General features: G+C 65.2%; 1 protein-coding gene across 1 annotated transcript; it reads right to left on the bottom strand.

Moving 5' to 3' along the window:
- Positions 1 to 11,184: 11,184 nt before the first annotated feature.
- On the bottom strand, positions 11,185 to 26,799 carry LOC132422334 (sodium-dependent neutral amino acid transporter B(0)AT1). The gene is made up of 12 exons (XM_060007119.1): positions 26,598 to 26,799; positions 20,073 to 20,213; positions 19,530 to 19,667; positions 18,563 to 18,744; positions 18,033 to 18,143; positions 17,637 to 17,749; positions 15,515 to 15,643; positions 15,255 to 15,411; positions 13,532 to 13,736; positions 13,231 to 13,390; positions 11,543 to 11,705; positions 11,185 to 11,388 (listed from the first exon to the last, which is right to left on the bottom strand). Exons 1-12 carry the CDS (start codon positions 26,797 to 26,799, stop codon positions 11,185 to 11,187), a joined length of 1,905 nt encoding a protein of 634 aa, XP_059863102.1.
- Positions 26,800 to 27,031: the final 232 nt, after the last annotated feature.

A 27,031-nucleotide genomic window follows, 5' to 3' on the forward strand; every position in this document is an offset into this window, starting at 1 on the left:
GCCAAAAAAAAAAAGTGCTGAGAATGAACTTGCTGCGTTGCCTGGAGACAGACCATGATGCTACAACCCCTGATTCAACCACCAAGTTGCTACTAATGAGCAAAGCACGTAGAGTGGGACCAAAAAATACTCAGCAAGAGTGAAACAGGAGCACAGAACAGAGGGGACAAGCAGGAAGGAAGTACGAGGCCACAAGCTAAACCAAACCAGATAAAAAAGGCAGGGGGCTCCCCTGGTGGCGCAGTGGTTGAGAGTCCGCCTGCCGATTCAGGGGACACGGGTTTGAGCCCTGGTCCGGGAAGATCCCACGTGCCGCGGAGCAACTAAGCCTGTGCGCCACAACTACTGAGCCTGTGCTCCGCAACGGGAGAAGCCCCCGCAATGAGAGGCCCACGCACCGCAAGGAAGAGCAGCCCCCACTCGCGGCAACTAGAGAAAGCCCACGCGCAGCAACGAAGACCCAACGCAGCCAATTAAAAAAAAAAAAAAGGCAGGGATTGTCAGACTGGATAAAAAAGAAGACCAACTGTATGCTGTCTACGAGAATGACACCTCAAACAAAAAGGCCCAGAGAGGTGAAAAGAAAAAATTGGAAAAAGTGCACTACGTTGATTTAGTCAGCAAAGGCTGGGGCAGCTCCTCTAACATCCCAGTGCACCTGGAGCCAACGGTCGCCAGGCTAAGGAGCTTCACCTCACGGTGACGAAGGCCTCAGTTCTCCGGGGACACGTGACAGCGCTGAAGTTGCGCCCCTCCTCGCCGAGCCTCTGGACCCCAGAGGCCAGCAATGATGGAAATGGGGAGGGGTCCTCTGGGGCTGGTGGGAGCGGGGTCTGGCCTGTGGGCTCTCACCTTCCCAGTGGTCTCAGTGCCTCTGATGACGCACAGGTGCACCATGGCCCAGGAGGCCGTCAAGCAGACCCGCAGCCAGCGCTGGACAGAGCCGCTGTCGTTGGTGTCGGCCGTGATGTTCAGCGTCTGCCAGTACCGGAAGAGGCTCACAGCGCTGCTCTCCCGGCACTCCAGCCTGGAGCCAGCCCGTGCAGTCATGGGCTGGCCATAGACTGCAGATGACCAGGGCACACCGGGCGGGACCGCTGCCACCCTGAGTGAGGGGCAGGGAGGCTGACTGCCAGTGGCCTCTGTGGCCGACACGGGGAGCCTCCCAGCCCAGCCCCTTGGCCTGAGCACCCAGGGCCAGCCTTGTCCAGCGTGTGCCGAGCACAAGTTTCTATCAGCTAGAGGCAGGAAGGGAAAGAGATCAACCCAGCTTTACGAGCGAACTTGAAAACCGTGACTGTTCCCCACATCTGGGAGGTGTCCCCCGATGACGCCCTTGGCTGGGGTCTCCACCTAAGGACTTAGTTCAGGGAGCGCAGCAGCCTGTGCGTCACCCTCCTGTCGCCGAGCACACGGGCAGCCGCGAGGGCCCGGGTGCTCCTCAGTGAAGGAACAGGGCGTCCGGGGCCCTGGGTCCCGCAGGGAGCAGGCAACAGCAGGGGTAACGAGACCCAGTCTCAAGGTGCCGGCCGAGGCTGGGCTTCCCCCCCGAGAGCAGTGCCCGTGTGGTTGAGGTCCGGCGGGCAGGCGCTGCAGGGCAGCGGGTTGGGAGGAGTTGGGGAGGTACCACAGCACCCATGCCAGGACCGCGTCGCAGCGCACGCTGGCCAGGACCATGTTGCAGTGCGTGCTGACCAGGACCGCGTCGCAGCGCATGCTGACCAGGACCGTGTCGCAGTGCGTGCTGACCAGGACCGCGTCACGGCGCATGCTGGCCAGAACCGTGTCGCAGCGCATGCTGGCCAGGACTGCGTCACAGTGCGTGTTGGCCAGGACCGTGTCGCAGTGCGTGCTGGCCAGGACCGCGTCACGGCGCACGCTGGCCAGGACCGTGTCGCGGCGCATGCTGGCCAGGACCGTGTCGCAGCGCATGCTGACCAGGACCGCGTTGCAGTGCACGCTGGCCAGGACCGCGTCGCAGTGCGTGCTGACCAGGACCGCGTCGCAGCGCACGCTGGCCAGGACCATGTTGCAGTGCGTGCTGACCAGGACCGTGTCGCAGTGCGTGCTGGCCAGGACCGCGGTGCGGCGTGCGCTGGCCAGGACAGATGTGACGAAGCTGCTGAGCCCTGCGGGCTCCAGCCGCGGTCAGCGTCCCCCTCCTGGCTGCCCCGTTGCAGACTGTCCTCAAGCACATCCCACAGTTCTGCTCCCTACATCGCCCCAAAGGGCTCCCACTGTCTGCCCGCAGGCCTGCAGCTGGCTGCGTCCGCCCGTGGGCAACCCGTCACCTTCCCGGCCATGTGGTGCTCTCCGGGCTGGGCTGCGTTTGGCTCTCCACCAGCCTCAGGCTGCTTCCAGGTGGGGCTTTCAGACGGCCTGCAGCCACCAGGTGTGTCACAGGCCTGGACGGTGGTGCTCGGATCCCTTAGTGCAGCGCCCGCCTCGAGGGTACACGGGGAGCTGGGTCTGCCCCCGCCTGGTCTCCCCTGGCCATGGGGAGCTGGGCCTGCCCTCGCCTGGTCTCCCCTGGCGCCTGAGCTTCGGGGATAGGCGGGCTCAGCGCTCTGCACGCATGAGCTGGGCGATACGGGACAGCCTGCTGCTGCGCCGGGGCTGGCCCGCCGCCTCTGCCACCACACCCGGCATCCAGTCCTCCCACAGGGACGCCGCTGCCCGGGCCCCTGCATCCTTACATCAGGGCACCTCCCGTGTCTGCAGGTTCAAAACAACCGGATATGCACTGGAGTGATGATCAAACACCCACGAAACGCGCATGGCACACGTACATGCAGCCTGCCCCCCGCCCCGCTGCCCCCAGCAGGGAGGTGCGTACCCTCTCTGCCCAGGTAGGGCGAGATGGCCGTCCACACCCGAGGCTGCCCCTGCACAGGCGCTGGCCAATGGTGAGCGCGATGTGGAAGCGGCTGCCCTCGAAGGCCGGGCGGTGAGGTAGGGGATGATGAAGGTGTCTGAAAAGACGCAGCGGTCAGCCAGCGGCGCCGTCTGCCCGGCCAGGCCTCGGGCTGGAGGACGACACAGAGCTGAGGGAGAAGCGCTCGTGGCCGCCCGAGGGGAGGATAGGGGACCCCCATGTCAGGGGGTTGCCGTTGTTTTAAATGACTTGCTGTCACCCCACCATCTGGTGCTTTATTGGTGGTTTTCATCCACAGACAGGCTGCGTTGTTCTCCCTGAGGCCCTGTGACCCCTGGTTCCGGGGCTCCTGAGTTGGGGAGCCGGTCTGCTCACGTGGAGCCTCAGAGTAGGAGACACCCCAGACGGTCTCCCAAGCTTCGCCCTGAGTTGGCGCAGGAACCTGTCTCTCCAACCCTTCACCCCAGTCCAGACGCTGGGAGGTGGACCCAGCGGCGGCGCGAGAGGTCGCCGAGGCCCCCAGCACGTACTGACGGATGCCAGAGCCCGAGGGAAGGGCAGGCAGAGATGGCGGCGGCCCTTCTGCCCCGCGAGCCCCCGTGGACAAAGTGGGTGCCGCGAGGTGGCAGGGCCTGGCCTCCCCGAACCCACAGACCTGCCAGGCCTGCTGGGGAGACCCCGGTTCCCCACTGGATGCTCCCACGCTGTCGGGAGGGCCACTAACTCCCCACACGGAGTCGGCGATGTTGGCGTCTCGCCTGAGGGCCCTTCCCTCCGGGTCCCCGCCAGCCGCGCGCTTCGGACCGGCACGTGTGGGCACGTCGATGCTCCAGGACCGACAGCAGCTGCCCCCGCCCCCCCCCACAGGCCCAGGTGACCCCACGGAGCGGCTCAGCGTCAGCGCCTGGCCAGCGAGGTCGGCCGGCTGCGTCCCCCCCACGCCGTCTGCAGGAAGCCTGGACTCAGCGTCCAAGGGCCACTTGCATGCCCCACAGGCCCCGTGTTCTTCACCAGCACAGCCTCCGTCTGGCTTCTCGTGTCACAATCCGGTGTCTGGAGGCTGAGCTGGGGCCCTGGAGGGAGCAGGTGGCCACGGAGCCCTCAGCCCACGTTGGCCTCTGACGGGACTCCAGGGCCAGCGCTTGGGGCAAACAGTGCTTGTCGGTGTCTTCTGCGTAGCAGCCGCATTAGAGGAGAAAGTTAAACTCGAGGGACTCAGCCTCAGTGGAGGCGCCGGACGCCCCCGGGGTGCGAGGGCATCTGTGGGCTGGGACTCGGAGCTAGACGGGTGTGGACAAAACCCAGGTCACCCAGGGAGCCCCTGGGGGGAGGGGCCGGTCACAGGGCCGGGGCCCGGGGCACAGACGGAGGGCCCCTCCTCCCTGCCCGCCCCGTCTCTACGCTGCACCGTGGGGTCTCCTGCAGGCGGGCCTCCCAGCCACCCTTAGGCCTCGGGACGCACAGCTGCAGCGTGGCGAGGACCGACATGGAATGGCCACGCGGGCAGGGACCGAGTCCTAGGTACGTGGCCCACTGTCTAGGAAGGGCTGTAGTCTCCGGGCTAACCAGACCTTGGCCCCTTCCCCCTCCCCCCTGCTCTGAGGGGTAACCCCGGCCGGACGGGCCCAGGTGGGGGCCTTCGGGGTGGCCGAGGTCAGCATGACTGGGCCCACCCAGAGGAAATATCCAGGGAGGGCGGGGGTTTCTCCTGGGGCTGGGTCGCCGCACTGGGGGAGAAGAGAACAAGAGGCATTTCTGTGACCACGTGGGGAGCAGCGTCCACCCTGCGCATCCGATGCCTCTCACCCCAACGGGACTGCCATGGGGACAGGAACGCAGATCGCAAACCAGGCTGGGGCGCTGGGGGCGGGGCGCAGAGGGCTCCACGTCCAGCGTGGGCACCTGCCTCCCTCAGCTCACACAGTAAGTTCATTTCTGCTAGATCTGAAGGAGGGAGGAGAGTTGGTCCACCATCGGGTGGACCTCAGCGCAGGGTCCACAAGATCCGTGATGCTGGGATGAAGTAAGACAAGCATGTTTGGTCCTCATCCCGAAAAGAAATGCATTTCGGAGCTCAGAGCTCCCAAGACCCTCAGCATCTCGCGGGCGACGGGAGAGAGAAGCAGCATCTGCGGTCCGTGAGAAGCCCTTTAACCTTACCTGGGCTCGTGCCAATGGGGTATAACCCCTGGAGGATGGAGCTGGTGGCCAGAGGCCCTGACCACGCCCACCAGGGAGACCGAGTTAATCCCCAGTCAGTGGCCAGTGGTTCCGTTAAAAACCCTGCCCGGCGGGGCTTCTGGGTGGGTGACACCCAAGGCACAGGAGGGTGGCCCCTGCGGAGGGCGGGGTCTCCGTGCCCCTCCCTGCGCCTCGCCCTTCACGCCTCTTCCATGTGGCGATTCTGAGTTGCGTGCTTTATAGTAAACCTGTCAGCCTAAGTGTTTTCCTGAGTCCTGGGAGCCGTTCTAGCCAATTATTGAGCCTTAGGAGGGGTCATGGGACCCCTTGAATTTGTAGCCAAGTTGGACAGAAGCTGTGGGTGACTTGGGGACCCGCTACTCCAGATTGGCGTCTGAGGGGGGCATCCTGTGGGTGAGCCCTTGGCCTGTGGGGTCAGGCGGTGTCAGGGTGGGGTGAGGTCGTGGGGCACCCCGTTGGTGTCCACTGAGGACCGGAGACCCGGTCGGTGTGGGGAAAACCTCACAGGTTTGGTGCCACAGCCCTGAGAGCAGAAGGGGCACCAAAGAGCCGGTGACGCGGAGCACGCAGCCCCGTCGGGGGGGCCCGCTGTGCACGGCAGCCCGCTGGCGGATCTCGGAGAGCCCCCCCCTCACCCCGCGCTCCACCAGCCCGGGGGTGCTGGGTGCAGCACACACCAGGCCAATCCGCTAAGAAACTGTGGGGAAAAAGAGGGTTCCGGTCGGAACAGCACCAATAGCCCGGGTTGCCCAAGATCTTTACGGAGAGAATCACACGAGGACAGAAAGGAGAGTGACATGCTGTGTGTGTGTGCGTGTGTGGAGGGGTGACACGTCGCTGGGGGGACTGCTTCCCAAACCCACCGAGACAGTCGACACCAGGCCAGACACCCGGGCTGCTGCCTCTGTGTCTCTGGCTCACACAGAAGAGTGACGGCAAAGGCGTCTGAAGGAAGCGCAAGCCGAGAGGATCACTGTTGGACGCCAGGGCTCCTTAAAAACCCGCACGACTTAACTGCGCCGCTTCCGGTGCCAGAGTCCGCAGACCTCCAGGGACGCGGAAGTCCGGGCGGGACAGGGCAGCGCAGAAATCGCAGCCTCTCGAGGGGGGACCCCATCCGTGTGTCTCCCTGGGGTGAACCCCGAGCCGCAGCCCGTGTCGGAGCCCCGCGGTCGGCGACCGGAGTCACCGCCGGGCCTTTGTGCTTCTGCCGTCGTCTGGCTTAAAGAACAGCTCGCTGCGGAGTGGCATCTGTGTGACAGGATCCCTGGCCATCTGTCTAGATGCTCTGCTCAATTCTGTCCCAGCGTTGCCTGGCGCTTCCAGAGCGGGGGCAGAACACTGGGGTGGGGAGTCTGTGCAAGTCGGGGTGAGGCGCCGTCTGCTTCTTGCCTCTCCCTCATCCTGGGAGTCAGCAGAGGTGCTCAGGGCAGGAGAAAAGGGCCTCTCGCAGTGTGAGAAGCTTAAGTATTTCATGACGTTGCATTGAGAGCTTCCACGTCTGAAAACAGAGGCAACAGGAGTGTCTCAAAGCCCTGGGCGTGGCGGGGGACCGGGCTGCCCTGGCCGCGGGCGCGGCCGCCCCGAGGGCCTCACTGTCTGGACCGCGGGGAGACGGACCTCGCAGGAAAGGGCTTCCCAGGCCCCCGGCTCCGGCAGCTCTGAACAGTGAGTAAGGTTGTGGACAGTGAAACGTTTGCAGACGTCAGATCCCCCGCGTACGGAGCGTCGCCGAGGCCCTGACCTGACGCAAAGGGCGCCGAGAGGCCCCCGCGAGCCCCGGGTCGGGTCTGCCGCCGGTGCTTCTGCAGTTCCCGAGGGGCCCGCGTCAGAGAGGCGCTGGCCAGGAGACCCGGGGCCCAGGCACCCGCCCGACCCCAAACCGCGGGAGCTCTGGCATCTCTGGGGCAGCTGTTACAGGGGTACCTGCACTTTCAAACTCTCCTGCATGCCCTGTATCGTCTCACAATCAGGAAACAAAGACTTTATAAAGACGCAGCGTCCTTGTGACCAGGAAGCCGGCAGGCGGCGCTCATGTGAGGTCTGCTTCCCACCGCCCACTGCCCCCCATCTCGCGAGGAGGGCTGGCTGTCCACCCCTGAAAGGGCAAGGATGCCTCCCCGCCACCAGAAGACGGGGCGTGAGTGTCACCAGCTCCTGGGCCCTGAAAGAGACACTCCCCAAATTTCCCACCAGAGACCAACTCAGGTGGGAAGGTCGGAAGGTGCTGGGGAACCGCCGGTCTCGCAGGGGCAGAGGAGCCTCAGCTCAGAGCCCACATGAGGATGAGCCTGCCTGAAAACCGCCGCCCTGAACCTGGGGACAAAACGGGCCACGTCCGCCCCCGAAGGCAGTGGTCCGGCCAGCCTGCGGCCTCATGTCCCCAAGAGCAAGTGTGACACCGAGAGAAGGCCCTCGAGCGAGAAGCAGCCCAGCTGAGCCGCTCCGGCTCCAGCCCATGGGCTTCGCTGCTGGGACCCCGAGCAAAGCCCTGGGCTCGCGCTCTGGGGTGCTGTCAGCAAGGCCGCAGCGCCTGCAGAGGGGGCCTGGGCCCTGACCGCCGCAAGCCCAGACGGGCAGCCTAGTGAACAGCACCGCAAACCTGAGGCCACTGGACCTCAGAGGGACAAATCCCCCAGGGGCGGCAGGTCCCTAACACCCTGGAGGCCGCGGGTGGGGACGGATGTGGAGGGTGCGCGGCTCACCTCCCCCGTAGGCCTGGCACAGGTACGGGGACCTCCAGAGGTTGCCCAGGCCCACGGCAAACCCGACACGGCTCAGGAGGCACTGGAGCTTGTTGTCCCACTTGGGCCGCTCGTCCCCACCAGCTTCCACAGGTGGGTCCGGCTCCAGGGTGCCCGCCATGCCCACCACCTGCTCCTGGCCGCAGCCCGGGGCCTCCACTGGGGATGGGAAGCCGCAAGCCGGCTCCCCTGCAGGTGTGATTTTTCATGATTTAAAGGAAAACCCGTGGAGCCGGTTAATTGGTAACAACCCCCCGCCCGCCACAACTACGTGCCCCTGCCCCCCGCTGGCTCCCACCCGACGCCAACAGCCCACAGCTGCTGCCACCACCAGCACGAGAACCTCAAGGATTCCAAGGCTGGGGCACCTTTAGTTGTTTTTATAAAATTTTACTTTTAATTAACTTCGTGAGATAATTGCAGACTTGCACGTTGCCGTGAGGAGCAGTACCAAGTGCCCACGCTCCCAGCCCCGCAGTGGAGACGTCCTGCAAACATCTCGCCAACGCCACAGCGGACATGTCCGTCCCCGAGGGTCCCTCTGTCCCCTGTGTGGCCGCACCCCTGGCGGCCTGCGTCTGCACTGCGTCGCTATAGATTCGTCATCTCAGGCACACTGTATAAACCGTGTGACCGTGGGGTTGGCCTCAGTCTCTGGAGACCCACCGGGAGGGGTGCAGTGCGGCCATGGGGCTTCGTGTCCGCTGCGCACTGAGCGGGTGGGGCTGTGAGCGGTAGCTGAGATGAACACCTGCACACGGCTCTGTGTGGACGTGGGGCCAGCGCCCGGGCAGGACTGCCGGGCCTGGGGCCGCGTTCATTTTTAAGCCGCATTTATCTTCCGAAGAGATTTCCAAACTTCTCAGACTGTCTGAACGTGAACTTTCCCTCTGGCTCCCAGTGCTCCTGTTCTGAGGATGCCCAGGTAAGTTCCAGAAGATCAGCCCTCCCCTCTGCGTCCACTGGCACCCCGGTGCCCAGGAATGCACGCTGGGTGTGAGCCCACCATGAGCCACAGGGGTCGTGGAGGGAGTGGGGGCCTGGATCCTCAGGGGGCTCCCTGGGGGGGGAGGGTGACACCAGGGTGCAGGGGAGGGGGCTTGGCCAGGCTGGGGGGACACGTGAGCCCTCGCCTTACCTCGGAGCACCTCCTGCCTGTGGGCTGGAGAGGTAGTGAGCTGTCACGGCGGATTCAGCCTAAGACTCCCACTGGGGCCCCCTGGACGCGTTCGCCCCGACCCAGCAAACGCTTCCACTAGGACAGGCCCGGGCCCTACATCCATAATCTCATGTTTCCTGGACGGCGGGCTTGCAGCCGGGCTGCCGAGGCCAAACATGGGGGTCCCGGAAACGCAGGCCCCAGGGAACACATTTTTAGACATCCCTTTTTGGGATGGGAAAAAGTGAGAAAAGGGAGAATCAGAGAAGGTGGAAAGCAGTGGGGGGAGGGGGAGGGCAGGCCCAGCCCCAAGTGACCCACACAGGCCTTCCCCTCCGCGCCTCCAGCTCCCTCTTTTCCCTGTGCCCCCACAGTGACCCGGCCGGCAGCTCCCATATCCTGAGGTCAAGGCGCACCCACCCCTGCACTCCACCGGGCACCTTGGGTAATGGGGGCTCCGTGGGCGCAGCAGAAGCGCAGTCCGGCCCCGTCCCCTCGAGGCTGGGGCTCCGCTGCTTGTGCGTCCTCTGCATTTAGACAGCATTTAGGCCAAGAGCGTGAAAGGGAGAGATTTATTCAGACAGATGCGCGATGCCCACAAAGCCCGGATTTCTAACGATTTGCGAAATGTGAAGTCTGAAGGAAGCCCTCACCAAGCCACAGAGAGACGGACGGACCAACCCGGCCAGGTCACGCCTGCGAGCGTGTCCCCCTCCGTGCCCTGGGACGGGAGGTAGGGACGTGTGTCCAGGGGGTCCGCAGCAGAGCTGTCCCAGAGGAGGGTCGGAGCGCTCTGGGGAGCAGGGAGGTGGGGTCCTGCGGAAGCTGGCGGGGCGTCTCCAAGTGGGAGGGACGTGGCGCCGGGACCCACTCCCACTCGGGTCTCCCATCCTGCGCCGAGAATCCTCAGAAGGTCCAGTTTAACTTAAACTTCCAGATTTTTCCATGGAAAGTGGAGGCGACCAGTTCTTGGAAACAAACACCCAAGTGCCACGTGACCTGGCCTTAGAATGGGTGTCGCATCCCGTCCCTGACTGGGAGAGAGGAGCTGACGCCAGCCTTCGCCGAGTGACGCCGGGTGGACGGTCCTCCGGGCCCTTGTGGCTCCCCTGCCGTTGCTCGGGACGCGTGCACCGTCCTCCACCTCGGTGGCCAAGGCTGAATTAGTTACCCTGTAACTCGTCTTTTCCAGCACCTGGCTAAATGTTCATGCAGTTACCGTCCTCTCAAGAAAACACGAAGGGGGGTTTTCTGCCCCAAACTGCCCAAGCTGAGTTTTATTAACTATTCGTCTGTTCATGGCGGCCAGATGCAGTGATTAAGTGGGTCAGCCTTCACGACGCCGGAATGTGGCCGAGACTCGGGGGCTCTTCGCAGCCAGCAGGTGGGCGGGGCCCCACAGGACTCTGCCAGGTTCCCGCAAGCTCACTGGCCTCTTCTGGACAGGCCTTGAGAAGGGCGCTCCTAGCCCCGACCTCACCGCAGGAGTCCCGCGCTTAGGAGGTGACAGCGAGGGGAGGGTGGGGGGCAACGAGATTATGTTCCTAGGGGCCGAGGTGAGCAGGACACGCCCAGCGGGCGCACCCCCGCTGCAGCTCTGACTCTCCCTGGGAGTGCGGGCAGGGCGGGGGACCACCAGGCTGCTCCCGGGCCGCTGGCCTCACCTGGCAGGCATGCGTGCTGCAGGGCAACGTGCGTGTGTACACACATAGCCACAGGTGTGCATGCGTACACACACACGCACGCACGTGTGCACGGTGCACAGACGCACGCACTGCACACACACTCACACGTGCGAGTACATTCATGTGCCGACTCACGCATGCACCTGCTCACACGTGCGCGTACAAGCACACGTACACACGCGTGTGCACACACTCACATGTGGGTACCCGCACCAGGAGGGTCCCTACCGTCTCCTTTTGTGCACACATGCTTACATACACTGACACACGCACACATAGCCTTGCACGTGTATATACGCTCCCCCATACACACGTACCTATGTGGGCACACGCACTGTGTACACACTTTTCTACTTGTACACTTGCAGTGTACACATACACTCACACGGGCACACACTCATGTACACACGCTCCCACGCAGGCACACTCACACGATACACACACACACGCTCACACACGCACGCACGTGCAGCCCACCCTCTCCTCTGGCGCCACCCCCCGTGCTGTGGGCGGGGCCACTCAAGACCTCACGTCCCCGTTCACCGAGACCGTGGACTGCGCGCCAACCAGCCCCCGCTGGTCCCCTGCCCTCCGGAAGCGGTTCCTGATGAGCTTGTAGATGGCAAAGCCAGGGATGGCTAGGCAGGGCACCCCGGCCACGACGACCACCACGCCGTACACCCAGTTCGGGTACTTCACTTTCTGGGATTTGGGAAATTCCTCCTGGAGAGAGAGAGCGACCTTGGGGTGAGCAGACGAGGCAGCCGGGGCCTCCCTCGGGGCGAAATGCCCTCTCCCCCGTGTGACTCCCTCCTGGCCTCCAGGCTGAAGGGAGGGGGAGCCGGCCCCCACCCCACCCCGGAGGCCCAGGGCTCACGTAGGCCGGGTTCCAGACGCTGTACACGAGCTCCTCATTGACGCTGATCACGAGGAAGAACAGGAAGATGGTCAGCATGAGCAGGGGGCTCACCACCCTCCACGTGACCTGCCAGAAGATGCTGGGCTTGTGGCCGATCATGAACTCGATGTCCCTGTTGAACCTGGAAGCAGAGACCGAGGGGGCTGTCACCGGTGCACACCGAGATGCCTTTCATCCCAAGACGGCGGAGGGCAGGCAGCCTCTCCACCCCCAGACAGACGGTCCCAGGCCTGCCGTGCCGCACCCTGACCCGTCACATCCTTCTGGGCAAAGAGGCGCCTCCCCGAGGAAGACCACCGCGGGCGCAGCAGAAGCCGACCTGTAGCCTCTGAGAACCCCCGCCGCCCCACCGCGCCACTGCCCAGCTGGACTGTGGACTCGTGTCAGAGGTGGCCCCGGGCAGGCACTGATGCAAAGGGGGGCCGGAACTTCTGGGGACGGAGGAGGGAAGCCGTCGAAGCCTCTGCCTCAGCCTCCTTGGCATGGCAGCAGCCCTGACCTTGGGGAACCTCAGCATCTCCCCCTGTCCTGTGCCCAATGCCCTTCTGCACAGATGCGTTTGTCATCTGCAGAAATCAGAGCAAAGTGGGCAGAGCGTAAACGTGAGCCGTCCAGGGCCCGGCGAACACAGAGGATGCTGCTGGAGAAGCGCAGGCGCCCGGGCCTCGTCCCCCGTGGGGCCCAGGAGCCCCGTGACTGGACGCTTCCGCTCGGCCCGTCCTCCCCGAGGCCAGCCATACAGGGTAGCTGCCCGGGGCCAGTGTCTGGCTTCAACAGTCTTCCGACTGTTCACAGAGGGATGTGCTCTCTCAGACAGTTTCACACCTGCTGCAAGGTCAGCATCACACATGCGGTGACATCCGTACCTTTCCATCCGCACGTCCCTCCCTGACGTCTGCTGATGCTACACACAGCAGGTCTCCCAAGTGCGCCTCAGTCTCCCCACGGCGCCACCAGGCTGGTTCAAGTTGTGTTGCGAGTGAACCCCCCGCACGTGTGTCCTTACACACGCGCGTGCTCTTGGGGGTGCAGGGAAGGGGTCCCAAGGTGGCTCCCTCTATGGGTTTCCAGCAGATTATTTCTGGAGCTGTGGTGAGTCCAGCTCCTACTAAGAGCCCAGGGACCGTCTTCTGGGTCCCCACCGATCCCCGATGCCCTGAACGGCTGGCCAAGGGATGGCTGACCAGGCCACACTTGTCTGCCTTTCTCTGCCTGAGAAGCCCTCCCCAGACCCCAGGGAGCAGCCCTGGCTGTGCAGCCCTGGCTGTGCACCCCACAGGTGGGGTGCTGGGGAAGCCCCTCTACCCGCAGCAAGTGGCCTGCCTGTGCACCCACCCTGGCTTCTCTCACCCACCCCGAGACTGTGCTATCTCCTTCCGCTGCTGCCAGCGCTTATCCTGGGGCCTGGGAGCATCCGGAGGCTGGAGGGGGTACGGTTTGCATGCATGCGGGACCCCTCTTCTCTCCCTGTCGCCCTCCCAGGGCCAGGCCCCTGCCTACACCATGCCGGGCCGGAAGGGAGATGCAGGCTTGGTCCCGTGTCTTCGCGGGCCTGCCGCCCCTTGTCCTGCCCTGAACGCATCCCTTTGTCCCGTGATGGGAATGTCCCCTGGCCATTAGAGATGGTCCTTCGCCTTCCCTCTTACCTGTCTATGCCGTACACGTAGACGACGGAGAACATCTCGAAGAAGGCAACGGTGAGCAGGGGGATGGAGCCCGCGTACCTGTCCAGCAGGGACAGCCAGTACTGGCCGGAGTTCAGCGTGAAAACTAAGGCGAGGAGGTACGTCCCCAAGCAGATGAGGCCTGCGGGGCGCAGCAGAGCCATTGTCGCCGGGGCAGAGCGGGCCGCCGGGGACCCAGGCCCCACATCTGCACCACGGCCGAGACCCCCGGAGTCGGTCCTCCCAGCTCTGCCCGCATGGCCCCGGCCCCGGTCCAGCCTACCTGTAAGCAGCTCCTTGGGCCACTTTTTAGGGATGACGTTGAGGTCCTGCAGGGGCACCACCACACCCTCCATGTTCCCGAACATGGACGACAGGCCCAGACAGAACAGCATGACAAAGAAGAGCACGGACCAGAGCGGGGCCGCCGGCATCCTGGTGATGGCCTCGGTGAACACGATGAACGCCAGCCCAGTGCCCTCCACACCCTGCAGGGTGCGGCAGGCGCGTCACCCGGGGCCAGGCTGGCCCTGTTGTCAGACGGCCCCCGCCCGCCAAGCCAGCACCATGCGAATATGGCCGACGGGAGCCATTCTGGGAAACGACCAGATCTCGTCTTTTAGCCCTAAGCGTATTTTAAACCTGAGCTCGGAGGGACTGAGCGGGGAGCCGGCAGCCCCCACGGGACCCATGCAGGGCCGGGATCCCATCAGAAGCCGGGGCCCAAGGCAGCGTAGCGGCATTTACGCCAGGGCCCAGGACACGAGGACTCAGCTCCGCGCAGAAGGGTGGGAGGCTGAGGGGCGTCGTCACCAGCGGCCTGGTGCCCACACCGCGGAGGAGCGTGTCCGGGGGTCTAAGAGCCCACACCGCGGAGGAGCGCGTCCGGGGGTCTAAGAGCCCAGACCCCGTGGAAAAGACAAAAGCACGTCTGCGCTGCCCGGGGCGTGGGGAGGGGGACAGGAGCTCTGCTGACGGAGGACGTCCAGGGTGCGGGACTGCGTGAACTTACGGCGTAAACTTACTAAAACCCTGCAAACTGCGCTGGACACGGGAGAGCTTCCAGGTGAGAACTGACACCTCGATAAGGTTGCTTTTTAAAAAGAAAGGAAATTCAATCTCTTGGCGGGGGAGGGGGTCACTGTGACTCCGTCCCTCTCACCCGGGGCTCCCAGGGGAGAGCCAGGCAGGGAGGACCCTCTGCTCTGTGTCCACTCCTGGCGAGATTGTGCTGTTGCCGGAGAAACCGTGCCAGGCCCCCACAATGATCCACGTGCCCCGAGACGTCGGGCGGCTCCAAATACAAAAATTGCAAAAACGAGATCAGTAAACGTTGGCCCACGAGCATCACAGAACGAAACGTCACTAATCTTGGAGCTGGTGTTCAAAGCATTTGTGCGTCAGGCGAGGGTTTCCCAGCACCGTGACAGCCACAGGCCGTCGAGTGATTTCAAAAGTACAGTTATGGGCTTCCCTGGTGGCGCAGTGGTTGAGAGTCCGCCTGCCGACGCAGGGGACACGGGTTCGTGCCCCGGTCCGGGAAGATCCCACATGCCGCGGAGCGGCTGGGCCCTTGAGCCATGGCCGCTGAGCCTGCGCGTCCGGAGCCTGTGCTCCGCAACGGGAGAGGCCGCAACAGTGAGAGGCCCACGTACCGCAAAAAAAAAAAAAAAAAAAAAAGTACAGTTATAATGACTCTGCCCTTTTTGCAGAAAAACTTAAAGTAAAAATGGACCACGGGGTGTTTCTGTGTGTTTGACCTGAGGCCATGGAGAGGTCAGGCCCATGGGGGCCCTTGGGTCCCTGCCTCTGCATCTCGGGGCCTCACACTTGGGGCTCGTGGCCCAGCAGACGCTGGTGCCCTAGACCCGGCGCCCAAGGGGCAGGAGGGGCAGGATGGGCCGGCAGGTGGCAGGGGGACGGGTCTGTCAGAACTGAGCTCCCGGGGGAAGCTCGGTGTCCACCCAAGGTGCCCGCTGCCCTGCCTCGCGGCCCAAGGTGCCTACCTCCGAGAGGAAGGTGTTCATGTCGCACGTCTGGAACTTGAGCTCTGCGTAGGCCGCGGGGTTGGAGGCATTGCACCACTGCTGCATCTCAGCGAAGTTCTCCTGTGTCACGTTGCCTTCGGGCAGGTCGAACCCATTGATGAGTGTCAAGATGTTCCTGGAAAGAGAGTGAGGCTGACTCCAGCCCCGGGCGGGCTCCCTGGAGGCGGAGGCGAGGGGCGGGGACGCAGCGGCCACCCGGGCGCCAACCGGCCACTCACGCGCTGAAGCAGTCATCGAAGCGCTCGGTGGCCCGGAAGCCGATGATGGAGTAGACCACGGTGGCCGCGTACACGGACGTGAAGCCGTTGATCACAGACACGATGACCGAGTCCATCTCGCAGTTGTTGCTGCGGACGAAAGCGGCTGCGGTGACCACAGGCCCGGGGACGCCGTGTCCACCCGGCCAGCCCGCGCCGGCACGAGTGGGACGGCCAGGGCCATCGGGCCAGCCTGGGACGGAGCCGCCCCCGGGCATGGATGGGGGAGGGGGCTCTCGGACAACCCGCCCGATGCCAGGTGACGGTGCCCAAGCCCTGCTGCGACCTGGTGGCCCCTCGGTGCCCCCACAGGCCCTGGGGACCCCCAGAGCTGGAACTGGAGGTGCCTGTGTTCAAGTCTCTGCTGGGCCAGCGTCTGCTCTGGGCTCAGGAGATGACTCGTCTGCCCCACGCGGGCAGGACAGCCTGGACCTTACAGTCCACCAGCCACAGAGGCTTCAAGGAGGCGGCGTGGGCCAGGTGTCCCCCACCCCCTGGCCGGGACCCCTTCCCTCCCCCCTCCCTGCCCCCCTGCCCCCTGCCCCGGCCGCAGGCCCTCACGGCTGAGGACGCCCCCCTCCACCTGGACACTCGAAGCCTCCCTCAGCTCAGCACATGACCACTGACCTCCCCCCTCCCCGCGGCTGACAACACCGTCCTTCCAGGCGCTTCCATCAGGAGCCCCAGGGAAATGCAAATCAAACCACAGTGAGACGCCAGGGCACACCCACCGAGGCGGCCGGAACCAAAACATTTGGGAGTGACGGGTGGGGGTGAGGGTGTGGAGAGACCAGGGCCGCGCACACGGCCCTGGGGGGGGCTGTGAGGTGGGGGGCCGCGGTGGAGAACAGCTCCCCAGATGCTTAGACCTCAAGCCGCCCTGCAGCCCGCCAGCCCTGCCCCTTGGGGTACACCTGTGGGGAGCCAGAACAGGCGCACACGGAGCTTGGACGCAAACATTCACAGCAGCCGGAAAGTGGACACAACCAGATGCCAGCGGCCGAGGGACGATACACGGAGCCCAGCGTGGCCCGTCCACAGGCCTCAGGGCGACTCAGCCACGCAAGGAAGGAGCGTGACACACGAACCCCGAGGGCCTCAAGTTCAGTGGGAGGAGCCAGACACAGAGGGCGGAGCCTGGAGGGGGCCGCATCTGTGAGATGTCAGGAGGGGCTGACCCCCGGGGAGAAAGCGGCTGAGTGTTCCGGGGGGCCGGGGAGAGCGCGGGCTTTCTCTCGGGGGTTGGAAATATTCTGGGATTAGTGGCAATCGTTGCATGACTCTGTGAACACACGAAAAGCCACGGGACTGTGCGCTTTAAAGGGGGCGGCTGTGTGCGGCTAGAAGCAGCTGAATCTTCACCCTCAACTACCCCCACCCCCCGCCGCCAATCCGCTGGGCCTCACGGCGCCCTCGGCCTGGGCGACCACACTCGGCACCCCCGGCCTGGGCGACCTCACTCGGCACCCACCCGCCGTCGGAGCCTTTGTTCACGTGTTCTGAAGCCCCAGCCCGCTCTGACGCCAAGCCGGCCCAGCCCCCGGCTCCAGACCCCTCGCCCCGCTCGGTTCTTCCTTTTCTCCGAGTCTCTCATTGCCTGCGACCTGACAGAAGCTCACCGTGCTGGTGCGCCTCTGCCGGACGCATGGACGCGGGACCCAGGAGCATGGGTCCTGGCGCGTGGCAGGCGGGGGCGGGCACTCCGTAAGTGCTTGTGAGTTGAGCGGACACTGCTGCGCTCCCCTGGAGGCCCTGGGGGTTCTGGTACTTTCTGTGTGGGTGTCGGTCTGGGGTGGACGGTGCGGGATGCCGAGGGGTGGGGGACGGAGGGGGTAGCAGCAGCGCTCGCTGCCGCAAGGGCCAAGGCACAAAGGGGAGGCGAAAGGGTAGGCAGGTCCCGCCCGCCTGCTCACAGCCCAGCCGACCGCAATCCAAGAGGCTCGGACCGGCGCCTCTGGAGAGCGCACGCCCCTGCCCTTCACGCTCACGGCAGATCCGATGTGGAGACCGAGGCTCTGAGCGCCGGAACACCTGGTGGAGTGACAACCCTGCCACCCACGGACCCTCTGTCCCTCGTACTCACTGGACAGAGTTGTAGCTGGAGAAGGAGATGAGGCCCCCAAAGGCCAGCGAGAAGGAGTAGAAGACCTGGGCCCCCGCGTCGAGCCAGGTGACTGGGTTGGCCAGCTCCGTGACCTGCGGCCAAACAGACACCGTCGGCTGTGCGCCGCTGATGCGGGGACGTGGGAGACACAGGAGGGGCGCCCGGGGGGACAGGAGCCTGGAGGCGAGGTGACGGCCGAGGCCACCGGTCGGCGGTCAGAGGGAAAACGGCCCCGAGGAGACAGCTGATGACCCTCCACCCAGAGCCGCAGCTAAGCCGGCCCATGACCCGCACAGGCCCGGCCCACATGCAGGGACCCTGGGACCAGGCAGGCGCTGCGGTGCCCAGGCCAGCGGGTGGCCGGCGGGGACTCACGTTGGGCGTGAAGAGGAAGATAATGCCACTGGAAGCTCCCTTCAGCGTCAGGCCCCGGATCAGGAAGATGGTCAGGACGACGTAGGGCAGCGTGGACGTGACGTACACGGCCTGGGGAGGTGGCAGGTGTGGGACGAAGGAGGCCGGAGCGGGGGTGGGGGCCCCGGCCTCGAAGAGGCGGGCTGGCCACGTGGGACCTGCGCTGCTCTCCTCCGTGCGCCCCGGGCCCCAGCCTCCCTCTCTGGTTTCTATGTTCTGTTGTGAACATGGTTACTGTTTAGCTCTGCCCATCAGACGGACGTCACTGTCACTCCCACACTCGGCTTCTTAAACATGTGCTTGAGAGCCACCTGGTCCAGCACCGAGTCTGCGGCGCGGGCCTGGGCGACCGGCACAGCCCTCCCGGACAGAGGGCACGCGGGGGCTGGGCCCCGGAGCGGGCTGAAGGGGCGGCAGCTTGGGCGTGGCCCCCCGACGCCCCCAGGGGCGCCCGCAGCTTGGGCGTGCCCCCCCCCCCGCCGTCCCCGCACCTTCCCGGTGGTCTCGATGCCGCGGATGGTGCACACGTAGAGCACGCTCCAGGCGCACGTCAGGCACAGCAGGATCCACCACTGCACGGAGCCCGAGTCGTCGATGGAGGTGGACACGTTGAGGGTCTCCCGGTACCAGTAGTAATCCACGGAGGAGCTGCGGGCGCACTCCTCCACGTAGCCTGGCACGGGCACCCGCGTCAGTGTGGGTCACAGGGCGCACGGACCCCCAGGAAGGAAACTCGGGCCCAGGTCCCAGGGCACTGATGCCAGGGGTGCAGTGCGCCTGTGCCCAGGCATACACGTGTGTGCACACCCACACAGACACACGCAACAGACAATATGCACGCGACGTACTAGCAGGTGTGTGCGCACGCGGGCACGCTTGCATGCGATCGTGTGCACGTGCGCTACTTGTGTACATGGTTAGCATATGCACACGCCAAACGGACTTGTATGCAAACTCACATGCAAACCCAGGTACAGGCACACACGTGCACACACTCTTGCACACGTGTGGCGTGCACACAGGGCCTCGACGGCCTGCCTTCTCCCCCCACCCCCACCCCGCGGCACTCAGCCATTCGGGGGTCACCAGTCTTTGGGGGTCCCAGGCCGGAGCCCACACCGGGCAGCTCTGTTCAACCTCACACACTCTCGCCACTCTGAGCCCCAGGGTCCCAGGGTCCTGATTGCCCCCAGGCTCACGGAACCACAGAGAGACCCTGCCAAGGGGGGCGTGGTCTAATCCTGGCAGACCTCCCCTCACCCTCACCCCGCCCCCATCCCCAGAGACGGGGAAGTTGCCCTGAACGGTCCCAGTGCGGCCAGGGAGCCCACGGGGGCAGGGCCCGCCCCTCTCTGTGCTCTGGTTTTTGCCAAACTTGGGCTACAACCACGCGAACTTCGGAGAATCAGAGGACGGCTGCTCGCGGGCCGGCGCCCCTCCCCCCCCGCCAGGGCTCACCTGTCTGGTTGGCGTTGAGCGGGCACTGGCTCCACGGCAGGGGGTCCTGGAAGGAGTTGAAGAAGTACCACATGACCCAGGCGATGATGGTGTTGTAGTAGAGACCCACCATGAAGGACACGAACATGGATGCGATTCCTGGGGGGGTGGGGAGGTCACCTCTGGGGGAGCCTCCTGGCCCACTGCGTGTGAGTGGACGGAGGCCCCAGACAGCAGGGGGCAGCCCCCGGCGGTCAGCATCCCTCCAGGTCCCTGCTCTGGGCAGGGCGCTCCGCTCTCCCCACATGTCTGCCCCTCCCAGGTCCTGCACGCCTGGGGACTCGGGACGTCCTCTGCTGCCCAGTTAGCCCCTGGTGGCCTGGACCCTGCAGCCACACCCCAGGAGATTCTAAGGAAGGGTTTGCAAAGGCCTCAGGGTGGGGGCCGTGGAGCCCCGGGACCTTCCTCTCCCTGAAACGTGAAGGGAAGGAAGGAGGACGGGGTGGGGATGGCTGCCAACACGGGACCCCAGGCAGGCGCCCAAGTCTGAGTGCAGACACGTACCTACGCCCTTGAGGGCCGGGTGAATGGAGCTCCAGACGCCCACGCTCCCCTTCCGCAGCCGCTGCCCGATGGCGAACTCCAGGTGCAGCAGGGGGATCCCCTCCAGGACCAGCAGAATGAGGAAAGGGATCATAAACGCCCCTGGAGAGGGAGGGGCGGCGTGCAGTCAGGGGGAGGCTCGCTGGACCGCACAGGCCACCTTCACAGGCGTTTGTCACAAACACAAAGGATATCGCCGTCGACAGTGCCAGTGGTGACGGCCAGCGGTGTTGCTGTGGGCGGGGCTCACGCCACCTCCTAACGGGGGCCGGCTCACCCTTGTCTGCCATCCCTGCAGGACGCTGTCTGCGCCCCCAGAGGACGAGGGATGGTGTCCACGTGTAGCTGGAGCCCGGGGAGGGGCACGTGCCAGGGTGAGCCCCTCAGCGGGTGTGGACACACGTGGCACCCTCACGCAAAGGTAGGGAAGGGCAGAGGGGAGAGGCCAGGGGTTCAGAGGCTGACCCGGACATCGGGCAGGAGGGCATCTGAATCAGGCTCAGGGACCCTGCCATGGGGACGTGCGGGAGCAGACGCAGCACCTGCCGGCCCTGCTCCCTGACGGGCACCGGGGTCCAGCCTGGCACCGACCAGGAGCCCCGTGAACATCCGCCGAGCATAAATGAAGGACAGGGACGTGGTGACACCTGCTTTCACGGTGCGTGTGCGCCCACTGGGCTCTGCTACCCGGCCCACAGCGACGCCCCTGCCCACTGCTCCGTCCTCAGCACCACCACCCCCAGCCCCCAAGCCATGGTTGTACCAGCCACCCTGGCCTGATCCAGGTCGGGCCCCCCAGCTGCTCCCAACACCCTGAACCGGGCTCTGGGGAAAACGGGGGGAATTCTAGGTGCACACGGCCTGGCACCGCGGCGAGCGCAACGCAGCCGAGATTAGCCAATCGTGGTTACCGAAGGCCATTACCATTCATCGGGACGAAGCTCAAAGCCGAAACTGGGCGATAAGAATTGGAAACACACGACTGCTTCAGGACTTACGAGCGGATCCAGGTCCAGCCCGATGGGGTCGCGCGGTTGGGTTCCCAGGACACCGGGGCTGCCAGCACTGCCCTGGGATGCTCGCTCTGTGGCACTACCTCTCCGCCCCAAGTGGCCGGTGTCCAGCTGTGAACCTACCAAGTGAGGGGGTGCCCCGCATCTGCCCCTCACCCTGGGTGTGACACCCCATCTGGAGTGTCTGTGCAGCCCCCGTCTCCCTGCCTTCCCTGCGCCCACCTCTCCCCCTAGTCCTCCCCGCCCCCGCCTCCTTTCTCCGGTACGCTCATTCTCTGTTCTCCCCCAGATATCTCCAACTCTTCACTTCTGCCCCGTTGTCTCCCAGACCCCAGCCAGGCCACCACCTCCCCACACTGGCCTCCCGGTCAGCGTGCGTGTCACACCCTGAGCTAGAGGTCCTCACTGGCCTGGCGCTGTGTGTGCCAGTGAGTGCACGCACGTGTGCATTCACACGTGTGTGTGTGTGTGCGCCCACGGGCATGTGAATGAGTGTGTATGCGTGAGCATGTGGGCGTGTCCGTATGTGTGTGGACACTCGGTGTGAGCGTGCACAGGGATGTGTGTCCTTGTGCACGGCAGTGTGTCCTTGTGCAGGTGTGTTTGAGAGTGTGTGTCTGTGTGCACATGCATGCTGAGCACGCATGTGTGCGTGTGTGTGTCGAGAGGGACTTGGAGGGGCGGGGGGCCCACAGCCTCTGCCAGCCCAGCTTTCCCTTTAGCTCCTGGGTTAGTCCCTCGGCCTTTTCTCTTTTCCCCTCCTCCGTCTGCCTCCACAGAGCCCTCACGTTGGGCGGACAGGCCCCAGAGCCCAGTGGCACCTCCTCCCTCCCCGTGGCCCTTCCTCGGTCTCCACGCCAGGATGCTGAGGGGCCATGGGCCGCAAGACTCTCTCCCAACCTGGGGCTGCAGGGACAGGCTTCTTCCGGTTCCAGGGCTGCCAGGGGGCTGAGGGCCAGGAAGCAAGGGGTGTGGGCTGTGACCACGAGGAAAGACCCCAGGAAAAGAAGGCCCAGCAGACGGATCCCCTGAGGGAGGGGAGGGGAGGGGAGCTGCCCTGGGTCTGGGGACACGGCCGAAGACGTAGGCTCAGGGCAGGGACTCCTGCGATCCCTCTGTCAGTGAAGGTAAAGTTGAAATAAGATTTGTCTATCTGACGTTTTCTTGGGAGCTTGATTTGAAAATCTTTTGGGCAGAACTACCAAGAAGAAAACAACCCCATGATTCCAAATCCCGTCCCCTCCCCTCATGAGGCCACTTTTACTCACCCCCCACCCCCAGTCTCCCTGCCCCTTCACCTCCATCAGGAAACTCCTAATCATCCTTGAAAACCTCGCTTGGATACACTTCTTCCAGGAAGCCCCCCCTGCTGCCTGTGGTCCTGGCACCTCTCCCTCCCACAGGTTCCTCGGGGACCAGAGCTTCAAGAGGATGGGAGGGTGGGACAAGCACATGTCCACTGCACCCCCAGAGGAGGGCTGGGCCAGGGAGCCCTCCTGTGTGCCCATGCTGTGCAGCCCGCCTGCCCGGTTCCCCAGCCCTGGCAGCACCAGCAGGAGGCAGGCACTCTGCTCCTTGTTCTTTCCAGGGATGTGCGGTTCTTGGCTTCTTTTCTCTCAAGAAACTCAGGCTCCAGGGAATATGCATCTTCCCTTTTTAAACGGGCTTCCCTTCTGTGGGGGCAGGTGTGGAGGAGGCGGAGGGATAGAGGAAGGAGGGCTGTGGGTCTCAGTGAGGGTGGAAAGCCACGTAAGTGCCTGGTGCCCGGCATGGTTCCAAAGGTCCCCAGAGACGGAGACGGCCCCCACGGAGGGACACACATGCAGAGAGAGACGCGGGGGCAGGAGACGTAAACACCACCCCACCCCACCCCCGCTCCGGGAAAGCGACATGGAGTTTCTCTCCGAAAATCAGGAAGCCAGACGCCAGACGAGGGAGGAGGGAGCTGCCGGAAGAGGGAGGAGGGAGCTGCCGGACGAGGGAGGAGGGAGCTGCCGGCAGGGGGCCTGGCAGTGGCCCACGTGGCGCAGGTTCGGGTGCGGGGTACCTCTCAGCTTTGGAGTCTCCCAGGGGCGCCTCACTTTTGTTTAATCATGAAGGATAATCGCAGACCCTCAGTCGGCTTCCAGGAGGAAAGCGAAGTGGAAACTGAGGCTGCTGCCCTTCCCGTGTCGAGGATTTGCCCGGGGACTTGGGGTGGTCCCGTGCCTGGGCTTGTGTTGGGGGTGGGCAGCAGGTGCCTCAGCTGAGGGCCAGCCTCCCCCGGGCACTGCCCGCTTCCCCAGACACCCATGGAGGGGCCGTGGGTCCCCCCACCATTTCCCCAAATGACACCACCGCCCGCCCTCACCCAGGGCCTGCCCTGCGTCCCTGCCAGTCCCGTGATCTGGACTTAGTGCCCGGGAGACACTGCTCGGCTGCCGCGGAGCCGGCCTGCGGGAGTGGCCCAAGCCACGCGGGCGGGTCCTGCCCTCCCCAGGCCTGGTCCACCCTGCTGGTCTGTGCAGTCCCAGTCAGCATCTGGCCGAGCGGACCCCTGAAAGGCGTCCAGGTCCCCCAGGCCAGGGGACGCCAGAGCCCCGAGGCACCGCCCTGCGGGCACAGCAGCTGCCCTGAGGGCCTGGGGGCGGAGAGGAGGCCTGGGTTTGTCCAGGGCCTAGAGGTCACGACCCCAGAAGTGGGACCACCCGGGACCCCGCACTCCCGCGGGCCCTGCTCTGCCCTCCTCGCCCGGGCCCTGTCCCTTGCGGGAGCACCCAGCCCGTGTGTGCCCCGGGTCTGCTGGACGGGCAGAGGTGGCCTTCGCAGAGGGAGTGGACAGAGCCGGGGTGGGGAGACTGGCGATCCAGGCACCCCGGGGGGGCCCACCTCCTGGAAACCCAGATGGCGCAGGGGAGGGCGGGGTGCGGCGTGGGGACCAGGGAGCTGAATGCAAGCATGGCGCCCGATGCCGGACTCCTGGTCAGAGCAGAAGACAGGCAGCAGGTGCACTGCCCGCTTGCCGGTTGGACATATAACCATGCGTGCGGAGCCCACGGAACACTCACCAGGGACTTGGGAAGGAGGGGCACAAAGGACGAAGGAGGAGATTCCTGAAGTGAGGCCACCCTGAGGCGTCGAGGGAGGAGCGGTGCGGACGGGTGGGGGAGGGGGGTGGGGAGAGATGCCAGCTTCCCGCACCCCCCAAGCCCAGAAAAGCAGTAGGTTCCTCCCAAGCCCCAGGGAGCTGAAACAGCCGGGGCTCCCACACCCGCCCGCCCAGGGGGCTGCTCTGGGCCAACTAGCTCCTCCTCTGTGGCTGGAGCCACGAGCCTGCCTGCAGGGGGACAGCTCCTTCAGTGCCACAGACCCCTGCTCTCTGCTAACAGCAAACACTCACCCCAGAGCAGAGGCGAGCGGAGGCCAGGCCAGCCCGCGGGAGGGTGGAGGCGAGGGCTGCACACCCGCAGCCCCTGCTAGCAGAGACGCCGGGACCCACGGGAGACCCAGAACCAGAGGCCCGTGACTGCAGGGTCCCCCAGGGTCGTGCAGCAGCCGCTCGGCGCGCACGTGGCCACACACGCAGCAAACAGCGGGAAAGCATTGCCGATGCTCAGCCTGGGTCGGGGGCCGGGGGGTCTTTACTGTGGCTTCCGGGGGCCTGGGGTCTTTACTGTGGCTTCCGGGGGCCTGGGGTCTTTACTGTGGCTTCCGGGGGCCTGGGGTCTTTACTGTGGCTTCCGGGGGCCTGGGGGTCTTTACTGTGGCTTCCGGGGGCCTGGGGGTCTTTACTGTGGCTTCCGGGGGCCTGGGGGTCTTTACTGTGGCTTCCTCTACTTTTCTGTATTTACTTTTTTTCATAATATAAAGTTTAAAGTAAAGTAAAAGATCGTCTGCTTCTTGAATGACCCAAAACTCCTGGAAATAACTGGAGACAAAGTAAGTTTTCACCAAGCCAGAACGGACGGTCAGTGTGGGAGGAGGTCAAGAACCTTCAAAGGCGGCATTTTCTCTGCAAGCTGGACAACCACCCCCCTCCCTCCTAGCTGGCTCTGCGGGGGCTGAACGTCACCCTGATGGGTCCCCGGCCACCTGCTGCCTTGTCCTCAGGGATCGTCTCCCGGGTGTGGAGGACAGGACGCCCAGCTCCTGACCTGTGAGCTGGCCCAGAGGACTGTGGTCAGGCCCTCCGGGGACGGGGGGGCGGGTGGACCAGAGTCCCGACCTGTCCGGGGCAGGGCGGGCGGCAGCCTCGCCCAGGGTGCCAGGGGCTGGACCTCCACCCTCGCCCAAGCTGAGGAGGGGCGGGGCCGCCTGAGGGAGCCCAGCTGCCTCGGCCAGCGGGGTCTGCAGGCCGCTCTCGCGCTGCCCCTCGGGCTCCTGGCCAGCGTGCAGCTGCTCCCACGGGGAGCTGTTCCTAGTCAAGGGCCTAGGCTCCCTGGGAGTCTGAGGTCTCGGTTTCTGCTCTGTCACTCTCACTGAAGACCTCGCAGCTGCTGCCCGCGTGGTCCTCCCGGGCGTCCCTGCCCGGCTCTGGGGTCCCAGCCCCCTCTTCTCAGGGACAAACCCCTGGCCTCCACCCACAAAGTGGGTCCATCCCGGGCCCCCCGGGGGCCCACCTGCAGAGGGAGCGTTCAGCCCTTCCTCCCTGCCCACCTCCTGTCCCTGGGCTGGACTCGAGGCTGGGACCCTCCGCCAGGACGGCCCTTCAGGGGCCGTGACCAGCAACTTCCAGAGGGGGGCACCAGCCTCACTGAAGCCGCCGAGAGCCCGGCAAGAACAGGCCGGACTCAGGCTGGGGGTCCTGACCTCGCAGGCTCCCTGGGGCCCGAGGCACAGAGGGAAGCGCAGCCTGGACCAGAGGCTCAGAGGACACACCCTCGCAGACACTCGGGAGCTCGAGCCCTTGGGGGCGGCACTGCGGGGACCCCGGGAGGCCACCTCCACGTCTGCTCTTCTGGGGGACACTCTTGTCACAAAGCCTGGGAGAGCCCGCAGCTTCCTCAGAGTTAGAACCGACTCAGGCCACTGGAGGGCGCTCAAGAGCCCACAGAAGCAGGAGCATCCCCAGAGCATCCGACCCGCCAGCTCTCGGCCGTCCCGTGAGCGCTGCACCTGCCCCAGACCTCCTCCCCGGTCCCGTTCCCCTACCCCAGGCCGGCATGGAAGGTGACACATGGGGCGGGCTCAGCCCGGGGCGGGCTCAGCCCGGTGCCTACATGGTGGACTCACCAAGGGCCGGCGTCACTGCCCGTCGGGCCAGCACCTTCCACGCTCAGAGGAGGGGGCTCCCTCTGAGGAGCGGCCGGCTCCTCCCTGACCCCCACCCCCGGAACGGGGCAGGGCTCCAGGGTGCTGGAGCATGGGGCCCCCACCTGACGCGCAGGCCCTGGATGCGCCGGCCCGGCGCGCCCGGAGCCGAGGGGCTTGCCGGCCCCCAGGCCGCAGTGGGGCCTGGGGCGGAGGCGTGTGCGTCGCCCGCCCCGCCGCCTACCTCCGCCGTGGCTCTGGCACAGGTAGGGGAAGCGCCACACGTTGCCCAGGCCCACGCAGAAGCCCACGCAGGTGAGCATGTACTGAGCCTTGTTGTCCCACTTGGGCCGGGAGCTGCTCTCCTGCTTCTCCAGGCTCTCCAGCTCGGCCAGCGTGGGGATCCGGGCCTCCAGGCCGGGGTTGGGCAGCAGCAGCCTGACCATGGCGGGCGCAGGTGGGTCCCTCAGGCGCGGCCGGAGCAGAGGGTAAGTGGCCACGGGCCGGAGCCCCAGCACTTTATAGGGAACCTTTGGCACCTCACCCCGAGCACCTGGGCCGAAAGGAAGCGTCAGCAGATCTGGAGGGCGAGTCCACCAGACTGTTAATGCCTTATCTGCAGAGGCGCCGTGGACCCTCCGGGCTGCTCCCTGGCGCTGCCGGCCCCTCCCCCTGTGC

Source organism: Delphinus delphis, chromosome 3, assembly GCF_949987515.2.
Source record: "Delphinus delphis chromosome 3, mDelDel1.2, whole genome shotgun sequence".
NCBI lineage: Eukaryota > Metazoa > Chordata > Mammalia > Artiodactyla > Delphinidae > Delphinus > Delphinus delphis.